Below are 10,664 nucleotides of genomic sequence, written 5' to 3'. Positions count from 1 at the left end.
TAGACTTCAGGTGAGTGGAGTTTTTATTGCGATTTGAGGGGAATTTCATTAGAGGATCTGCGTAGGAGAAGAGTTGGAGGAAATTTGAAAAACGAGAAATTGAGAAAGAATGGAATCAGAAGGGAATGGCCTTGCGTCTTGTGTGAGTTATGGGAGTTTTTTCCATTCTTGAAACTTCAGTTGGGTTTATCCGCCGGTTCCAGTCGGACCGGCGGTTGGACCAAGGTTCAACACATTTTATCTGGTTTTTTAAACGGCTTTTAGATCGGGTTATTACATAGTAGTGGGGTTTTTAGTGTTGACTCGAGCCGGAACGGTGATGGGTCGATCAATCGGTGGGAGGCCAGTCCAATAAGTTATATATACGACATGTTCCACTTCCCAACCAAGGTCTCGAAATTGCAAAAGTTTTCCCTTGGTATTCATTTATTTTATATTCTCACTTTTAAATTAAACATTATTAGTGATGCTGGGATCTGGCATATATCATATAAGGTTTTTTACTGAATGCCCTTGAATCTTTGATTTTTGATATTCACCGATAAAAAAATTAATGGACATGTGGCAAAAATAAAGATGCCCCCCTATATAATATTGTTATACTACTAATAACATGTGTAGTGTAAAATACGCTAATTAAGTGGAAATTACGTATGCGCTTATATTTTAAATTACGGTTATATAATTAGAACAGTTTTTTGAATGCTAGAGTGGTCCAAACAATGCCTGTAAAAAAAAAAAAATCAGTTTTCTGTAGTTTTATTTTTTTTGAACGGCGCTGATAATAGTTTGTATTGTTTTCGACGGCAGTTGCTTCCTTTGTTTAACTGACGCCAGCTAGTAAATGAGGAGCTCGTTGGCCACCAACACATCCTGTGCTAAAATTCCAATCAGTTTTTGTTATGGTTCAGTAAAACATCAGACCACACCAAACAAATGGTCAAATTGCAAAAAATCAGTCAAAAAAAAAAAAAAAAAAAAAAAAAAATGCAATAACTGGAAACTATGTGGTAGATTCACTAATACTCCATAATTAAAAAGTAACTCATAAAAAAATGTTTGCATTGAACATATATGAACCATACATAATGTCATTGAAGATTTGATGATTATAACCACCAATTAAGCCAATAAAAAGCCATTAATGCTTCAGAATTACATAAAAAATCCCAACATTTTACACCAAAACAACACTAAAACCATTTCTATTCTATCTGCACAGTAAGTGTACCAATATCTGCCCATAAAAAAAGCAAACCCATTTCTACCGACTCTGCACACATTTCTATTAATGCTGCACCATTCACCACAAAACTGCCTGCACCAAAATCCACAAAAAATACTGCACCAAAGTTACCCAAAAATGTGGCCACCCAAAACTCCCATTTGGCTCAATTCAATTGACAGGAGGTAGAAATTAATTCTCTCCTTCAGAAAAAAAAAAAAAAAGAAAACAGATCCAAGACATGAATGAATAGTATGGCATCAAGTTAATAAAAAATTAATTCAGTAATAATATCTTTTTTTAATATTCATATATATATATAATGACACTGTTAAAAATAAGTTGAATTATTGAATGGGATGTATAGGGATGCAAAGAAATATATAGTTGAGGCTGATTGATAAGAAGAAGATGCATGGTGTTGCTTAACTGGAAGGTAAATCCTTCATTTTCAAGAAGGAAAAGTTCCATAGGCAAAAACCATTGTGTAATTAAGAGACTGAGACAATCATATTAGACACCACTCAGGATTTTGCAACTAATACCTTGTATTTTATAAACTACAACAACGTTCAAAGCAATCAAACAAAGCACTACATTTTAATAAATTCACTCCAATACAAAGCGTAGCCACTTACAAAATTCTAGTGATGTTAATGGAATTTCACAGCGAAGGTTAAACCAGACAGAAAAAAAGAACTCAGTTTTCTGGCTTTCTACAGTTTTTTCTATACTTTTTCTTTCAGGATTTTATTAAAAACTATTCTTCAAAAAGGTTAAACCCAACACTTATATCAGGGTAACAAGAAAAATAACAACAGGACAAAGCAGTGTTGTTGAAAATGCTATTGCATTGATTGTATTGAATTGAATTAAACTGTAAATGATGCCACTGCTTTATACACGATACAAAATGAAACAAATCAAAAGATTCCTGTACAGCTAGCATAACAAACTGTAAATTTACATAATGGTACAAGGATACCTCAGCTATGAATAAGACCAGTTGGTAATTTTCCTCAACAATAATCATGTGAGGTGTGTCCATCTGATATAGAATGTGGCTGCATATCAACGTCTTTGAGGATGCCACGAGCTGCTGCATTTGCATGAGATGAGCTGCTCATGGCAACCAGTTCGCCACGAGCTTTTGCATTTACATTTTTGCATGAGACGAGCTACTCGTGGCAACTGCTTCTGCAACCAGTTCGCCACGAGCTGCTGCATTTGCATGAGACGAGCTGATGTTGGACTGCTGTAATAACCTATTCTTCCCAAATTTTGTTTTCCTGACTTCCCAAAACAAAGTAGTGTAGTTAAATTCTATACACGATAGATTCCAATCAAACTGTCTAGTCTGTCAAATAACATTCAGAAACTACAAGAAACAAGTTCATGATTAACAATAGGCCATAAAAAATTTCTCCCAAAAAAAAAATATATATATATATAGCAAAGTATTCATGATTTACTTGCAAAAAGGTAAACGAACTCAGTTTGAATTTCGTGTGATAAACTGAAACAACTCTATTCTCTATTCTGGATACATAACATATATCAGTTCAGTAAGATGGTGGAATAAAACATATACATAACCCAGCTCCTCCCTCAAAACCACCAAACAGCCACAGATTCAACACAAATAAAAACTATATTCAACAAAATTACAAAAAAAAAAAAAAAGGGCGATGCGGTATACCTTGCTGCAGACGACGTCGCCATAGCCTGCTTCTCCTCGACCTGTCGTCATCCTCCACCGACCGGTAGTTCTCGTCGACCCCTCGTCTTCCTCTAGCTAATTTAGGGTTGCAGTTGTCGTTTCGCAAAACGCGAATGACAAAGACGATAACTCGATAGAGACTTTGCCGATGGTTTCTGTGTTGGCAACGACTATGGTGGTCTGCCGGTTGAAGGATGTGGTTGTGGTTTGGTATTCGCAGGTTTAGGGTTCCGGCTTGGATTGACAGAAATTTTTTGCGCTGAATTCTGAAATCAATCCAACTGCCAAAAGTAACATCCATGCAAACTTCATCAAATTATCTTCTGTCGCGTCATATTACATGAGAAATAATGTATGAAAATATTGTACATATAATATGACCTTTTTAAAATAAAGGTTAAAATTTGGAAAAGTATTACTTAGATACAGTAAAGTTTCTTTAAATTTAAGATTAAATGAATTTAATAAGGTATATTATTTAAAAAAGAAAATTAATAAAGTGATTAAGATATTTTTTATTTATTAAAATAAAGTGCTAATGACAGTTTTTTTTGGGAGTTTTAATAAAAATCTCTTTGCAATCTTTTAATTAAAAAAATTCTCCTAAAGTTTTTTACATTCATCAATGATGTAATTATAAAGACACCCTGTAGAGAAATAATAGAATTTTCTTATCATCAATTTTTTGATGTTAAAATACGCAACAAAAGGGCAACCAAGGGGGTGTTTGGCTTATAGTCACTCTGCTTATAAGCTACTTTGACCAAATATTAAAATTTCATCTTATAACCTTATTTTTCATTTGATAAAATAATCTAGTACCTTTTTTTGTCATTTTAAAAATAAAATGTACTTATAAACTACATTTTACTATACACGTTAATTACTTATCAATCACTTATAAGTATTTTAACCAAACACGTAATTGCTTAAATTTTAAATGCTTATAAGCTCAAATTACCTCATAAGTACTAGTTGCTTATAAACTAATTTTCATAAACTCGGTCAAACATACTTTAAATAAATATTTATTCACTTATCACATTATAAACTTTAAGGAAAATGTTACATCCACGATCTCTTCTCACACATTTTTTTTTAAACAATCCCGACGTGATAACTCGCAATTGGTCAACTCATAATGGGTCTTAGCTGGGTCCCACTCGATAAATTACAGTTGATCGTAAGCTCTCATATCGGGGTTCTGAGAGAAAGTTTATGAAAAGAGGTTATGGGTGTAACTTTACTTCATCTCTAATGGTATACTAAGAAAAGGTTAACTTTAGGAGAATTTTGGTTGTTTTTGAAATCTCATGGGAACTTTGTTATTTAACCAAACATTAGGGCGTCAAGAAATCCCAGAAAAATATACCCATGTATGTAAGGGCGAATCTGTTCATTAATGAAACCCCAGAGTCGGTACTAACTCTTTCAAAAATTAGGGGCCGACAAGAAATTAGACCTTATAAAGCTACAATATTGATTATTGAACAAAAACAAATGAATTCAATGAAACCCTTCGGGTTTTTAAAAGGTTTAATTCATCCCTAAGAAATTCAGAGAGAGTCATCTTATTTATTTAAACCCAACCAAAACGCAGCACCACTCTCACCACTTCCCCACTCTTCTAAACCAAAAAAAAAAAAAAAAACACAAACTCTGAACTGTTGATGGCCGCCGGCAGAGAGGAAGAAACGCCACGCCGCTGCGAGGGGCTTCGGTGGCTACGCCGCTGCGATGTGGCTTTGCGATTGGACACGTGGCGAATCCTCCACATCCCGGAGAATCCACCCATCTCTCCCCATCAACAACCGACCGGTTAGTTTTCGAAATCCCCTGTCCCAATTTGAGTATTTATTTAAATTATTTTATATTTTATATTCATTTTATAAATTTATTATATCTTTTGTAGTGAATGTATATGCTTCACCCATTGAGCCAAAGCTCACCAACACCATTGTAAGGTAAAATTAGCCATTAAATAGGAAGTTTAATTTTTTTTTTTTAATAAAAATAACACTAGGGTATCTTTGAATAGGCGTTTAAATCAAGCACTGCCCCTGGAAAACCTGCGGCATGTTAAACGAGTACAGAAGAAGTCACTTGAAGGAGGTCTGTGTTTAATTTTCAGTTTGATTGGTACTTTATTTATATATTTTTTTTTCATTTTTATATTGTATGAAAGTTAATTGAAACATACATTTGTTTTCAGTTGTGAAAAATAGTTCTTAATTCTTTTTTTGGGGTAAAAAATGTTTTTATTATATTGAGGGTAAGCTATGACTGTTTTTGACCATGCTTCAGAATGGGGTCGACAAGATTTTCTTTCCTTTTGGGTTGCTGTTTTTTATGGTGCAAGTGGGAGCAATTTGATATGGTTAAGAACACCTTCAAATAGCTAAAAGTGTTTCTGTGTTTATCTTGTAATGTTTGGTTGAAATTAAGAAAGACACTTAGTGGGATTTAAAAGGCGCTTGGAGTGCCTTTTGAGGAGCAATTTGTAAAGAAGATGTTATTTTGATACACTAAAATAATGCTTGAGCCTTTTTGAAAACCCCTTCCAAATGTACTAGTAGATTAAAGTAGATAAACACTCTCTTTCAGATCAGATAAGCATTTGGAGTGGTTCTTTGAGAAACACCTAATAGGTGTTCTTTAGAGAAGTGTTATAGGTGCTATTGTGGGAAGTGCTATTCAGCAAGCGCATCTTAATTTTGTATTATAAGGTGTGAAAGAACATTTTTCTTTGTCCCCCATCCTCCTTCCCTTTTCTTTTTCTACTACTAAAAATTTATGCAGTGAAGTTTTGGGATATTTCTAGAATATGATGGTGATAATTGGTTTACTTGTTGGCAGGAAAAACTCAGTTGTCAGTGATCTTATGTCTAGCTGGTGAAAATGACAGCCAATTGAACAGCATCCCACAGGATGTACAGGAGCTTATCAATTCCTACCAGTTGAGTCCTTTTATCACAAAAGTGGGTCTTCCTTTTTTGTTGTGGAATTTTGTGTTTCTTTGATGCTTTTGATAATTATGTAATCAATTAAAGTGCATAATGATTAGACTATAGTATTAGGTTTGTTTCCGAGTGTTCAATGATAGGGTTGTTAGTAAATTTTGTAGGTGTATTCTATTAAAGGTTTGTGAGTTGATTGTAATGCTCTTTGTAATATGTTTTAGAGCAGAGCCATCATACTAGATTACTATCAAATACAAGGACATTGAGATGGAGGTCAGAGGCTTCTTTGGAAGGAATTATTTGCAAAGAATTAGGATGTACACAATATTGATGCAGCGTGGCAATTCTCTGTTATTGATATTTTTATGTTATAGGTTTATCTTTAGTTGCTCTAGTGTGTTTTCTGTAGCCTTGTTTGGAAGCTCTAATATTATGGATGTAATTACACTTTCTCAGAATTGGCCATGGATGATTTCCTTTTTCCTTTTCTAATTGCTTTCTCTCTTTCAGTTAATTAATGTATGTACATTTTTTGCAACTATAGGATATATGCTGTTGCAATTAGTCGTGGCCTTCTGCACTTGTTGATATGCTTATATTGCTTTTTTCTTTGTGTTATTTTATTTTAGGAATTTGGAATTTTATCTGGATTGTGCATTTGAAAATGTGTAGTTTTGTTATGCTTTAAAATAACGTGCTTTCTCTTTTCCCCCTGAAGTTATTATGATTTTGATTTTAGCTTCTTGATGTTCAGTAGTTGTGGTATAACAGTGTGTCATGGTTAAATTGAATGTGAAATTACATAGTTCTCAGTGTTTGTTAAATTGGCTGTCATTGAAGTAAACTTTTCAAATTCAAAATTTGAAAATTATTGGTTCATGAGCTGATTAAAAGAAAAAAAAAATGTGTAGCCCCAGTGAAAGTAATTCTCTGAAAATCAAAGTATTTATTGCATGTTCAGTTTTTATATTTGTTTGTGCTATAGTATTCCTTAGTAAACTAAGATCATCGGGCATTCTTTGGGTCTAGTCAAGATAGTCATGTTTAACTTTTGACTTCAATTTAGGTGTGTAAATATGCTGCATCATCAAAAGAAGAATGGGAAGAGCAATGCAAGCTGTGGCCAACATCATATCATCCACCAACTTAGTAAGCTCTACAATATCTTACTACTGTTTGCCTAATATTTATACATTACTGAGTGACTACTTACATACAAGCACATGGTTGTATTTTATTCTTAAAGAGCATAAACATTGATATCCAGAGATCTATATATATATTTTTTTTTTTAATAAGATATTTATGGAAGTATGTTAGTTTGTGTCCTCTCTCTATCTTCCAATTTCAAATTTTTAATTTTATTTCTTTTCCTCTTTCCAATTTAATTGCTGAGGATCTTTGGAATTCAAGTCACATTACTAAGAGAACCTCAAATTTACCCTCTTTTTAATCTGCAGCAATATTGATGGTATTACTGGATTCAGTGAAGAGGACTCACAATCAGTTTTCAGCTTCATGAAATTTACTGTTGAGTTGGCAAAATCTGGTGATGGTTCGGTAACTATATCAATTTCTTTCCATGGTTTGGTTCATTTCATTCATATTTGATCAATGTGCTACTTCTACTTCAGTCTTAATAGTGTAGTCTGCTTTATGGCACTTCTTACCAAAGCTTCGGTTGATTTCTTTACTAGTTTTAAAGACTCAAGTTGAATCTGTGATAGATAATTAGTTGAGGTAGCATTGATATATTTGATTAGTAAGTTCAAGAGTTCAACATATAGATTCTATCAGTTGAGAAGCAGAAGTACTTTATGTCATACTTCCTGTCCTAGTGTTTTATTCCTTGCTGTAATTGCCAATTAATGCATTGGACAACTTGTGATTTGATGCTTAAAGATTATTGGGTCCTAGTCTTGATTATTATCCTACATGGGTGTGGTAATACTAGGTCATTTGGCATTAAAATTTTTATTAGGGTCGACATGGGGCCCCTTGAAAACTGGTAGATTGCTTGTATAGAGCTACAGATCGATTTAGCTAGGGGCTGTAATTTAGTTCTGGTCCTCTTTTTTTTTTTTTTTTTGGGGCTGTAAGAATCTTGATTTTTTGTTTGTTGTTTTTGCAGAGTACACAGATGCATGATAGTTTTTTCAAAGTCCTAGAATTTAGATAGATGGGTTCATTTGTTGCGGTGGATACCTCATTTACTGTTTTTTACAGTAATACATTACCTTTATTTTCCCTCCGGGGGGAAAAGTAAAAAGAACTGCAAATTGATTGGAGTCACCTATATACTCACCTTAATTTTTTTTATTGTGCTGATGCTATGGTTGATGTTTTTCTCTGAAGGCATTTCTTTTGCTCTGCTTATGCAGATAGTAAATGCTGCTGTCATAGTAGATCCTTTGGTTAAGCAGGTGATTGTAAGTGCATGTGATCAGGTCTGCACTTGCAGTTTTGCTACGGAGAATAGCATTGAAAGCTGCTCGAAGAAGCATGAAGCATTGGGCTTCCATCCTGATTCCAATGGAGTAGCAGGCAACATGACTTTGCCTTCAAATGTTTCAGTTAATGAAAACAAACAGTCATATACTAGTGTTTCTTGTTTGAACCCTTGGCAGTGGGCTCATCAGAAATCACATTCAACTTCTTGTAATTGGCATCCTCTACGACATGCTGCCATGGTCGCTATTGAATCCTCTGCTCTACGAGACAGAAGCCTCTACCCGAGTGTGGGACATGGAGGAGATAATTCTATTCCATTGGATAGTACACAGTCTTCTTCCACAGGTACTCCAGCCAAAAGACACAAGACTGACCTTCCAAATGTAAGCTAACTTCTTTCTTACTTGCATTTAATAACCATGCAGTGTTGGGTTCGTTTAGAGAACCAGTGAGGCTGGGTGGTGCAAGAACATATGCTTTGCCCCTTAATTTAATTTGAAACAGATTATGTATCTGTTTATTCTTGACTCTTTTGGTGTTTCTTACAATCAGTAGAGAGGGTTGTTATTGGTGGAACCATAGCTGAGGCTACAAACTGGTTTGGTCGGATTAGTGTTAAACCAGAACCGAACCAGGGTTCATTATGAAGCTATCAATCCAAAATCAACCTCTTGAATATTGGAAATAAAACCACTCTAAAAAGGTTACTTAGCAAATTATTTTTCTTCAACTGTACTAAATCCCACACATGAAACTTCTAGTAGAAAGTATAAATCTTATCTAGAAAATTCCTAAACCAAGAAGCTGATATGATGTAATCAACTAAACTATGAATCTACTAAAAACGATTTGTGTTGGTTCTTGAGTTGAACTACCCCAGCTTCCCAGCTTTCACCAATTGTGTTTCTACAATCATTTGCTTCACTTGGTGTCTTATATAGGCTGGAATTTATGTCTTCATGCTATTTCAGATTGAGAATGGTGAGGAATCCGAAGCTAACACTGAAGTTTCTTATTCCACATCAGCAAGACCTTATTTATGTACTGGATATGACATCTATCTTGTTTGGGAGCCTTGTGTAATGTAAGATTCTCAAACCAAATGCCTTTTTTTTTTTTTGTAAATTTAAATTCATATCCTAAAAAAGTTTCTATCACCTGCAAATGGGGTTGGTTTCTGTAATCTGATATATTTACATTTTCGATATGCAAGGTGTGCGATGGCACTTGTCCATCAAAGAATTAGACGTATATTTTACGCTTTCCCGAATCCCAATGCCGGTGCATTGGGCAGTGTTCATAGACTACAAGGGGAGAAAAGCTTGAATCATCACTATGCTGTTTTCAGGGTTTTCCTGCCTGAAGAGATACTCGAAATAGATTAACCTCTAGCTGTAAGAAACGTGGCGAATTACAAAAGGCCAACTGTTGTCTGGCAACAAGATACGTGAGAATCTGAATATGGCCGAAGATAACTATGATGATCCCGGAGAAAACCTTTATGCATAGTGTAATCTACTGGACCAGACTGCCTATTTTACCCTGGGGGGCAGTTCTGGAACCTGAATTTGATTCTTGTAGAACTTGCATAATTTATATCATGGCATTCTTTTTCTCCTTTTGAAAGCATTATTGGTTTGTTCTACAGAAATTTTCATTTTGTCAAAGAATATGGATCCTCGTATGATCCCATCTTGCCTGAGCTTTGGAAGATGTTTTGACGTGTGGTGTAATTCATTTATGGTCAAGATTTTTTCTCATGTTATATTCCTTTTCTTTAATTACCGATTACAAGTCTATATCTACTCAGGATTAAAGCTCAGATTACGAGAGGATTCTGATCCTATCTGATTTGAACAAAGGTGTTTAGAGAATAAAATACTATATCGTGAGAATAGTATATGATTGAAGAAGGGCATGAATTTGATAAGCTAAATTCTGATTATAAAAAGGGCAGAGTGAGGAAGATTATCAGACGCTAACTTGAAGTTTTGAACCATTTAAACTCGCTTACCTTTTGCACAAGACAAACACTTTGCAGTAGGGATGATCGGTTCTTTGTATCTTGTATTTTTTTTTAAGGAATCAAAACTGGAACTGATTGGTTCCTAAGTTTTGGAATTAGAATCAGAACCAATCGGTTTCAATTCCTAGAAACCTGGAACTGGAACTGAATGGTTCCAGTTCCGGTTCCAGTCTTGGGGGACTTGGGTTAATTCAGTTACTCCCAACTTTTTTAAAAAGTGTACACACCCCCAATAGTTTATAAAAATTTTATTCAGTCCAATTTCTATCCAGGTACTCAAAC

At 34.5% G+C, this 10,664-nt stretch overlaps 1 protein-coding gene across 1 annotated transcript; it reads left to right on the top strand.

Annotated features, from left to right (window-relative positions):
- Nucleotides 1-4,566: 4,566 nt before the first annotated feature.
- On the top strand, nt 4,567-10,137 carry LOC116141139 (tRNA-specific adenosine deaminase TAD3). The gene is made up of 9 exons (XM_031426668.1): nt 4,567-4,763; nt 4,858-4,909; nt 4,984-5,057; nt 5,802-5,923; nt 6,972-7,054; nt 7,366-7,465; nt 8,287-8,739; nt 9,328-9,440; nt 9,570-10,137. Exons 1-9 carry the CDS (start codon nt 4,616-4,618, stop codon nt 9,739-9,741), a joined length of 1,317 nt encoding a protein of 438 aa, XP_031282528.1. The 5' UTR covers nt 4,567-4,615; the 3' UTR covers nt 9,742-10,137.
- Nucleotides 10,138-10,664: the final 527 nt, after the last annotated feature.

The sequence above is a fragment of the Pistacia vera genome, unplaced genomic scaffold (genome assembly GCF_008641045.1).
Source record: "Pistacia vera cultivar Batoury unplaced genomic scaffold, PisVer_v2 Contig393, whole genome shotgun sequence".
Classification (NCBI taxonomy): domain Eukaryota; kingdom Viridiplantae; phylum Streptophyta; class Magnoliopsida; order Sapindales; family Anacardiaceae; genus Pistacia; species Pistacia vera.
Note: the sequence above shows the minus strand (reverse complement) of the source record. Positions and strands in the feature narration are given on the sequence as shown.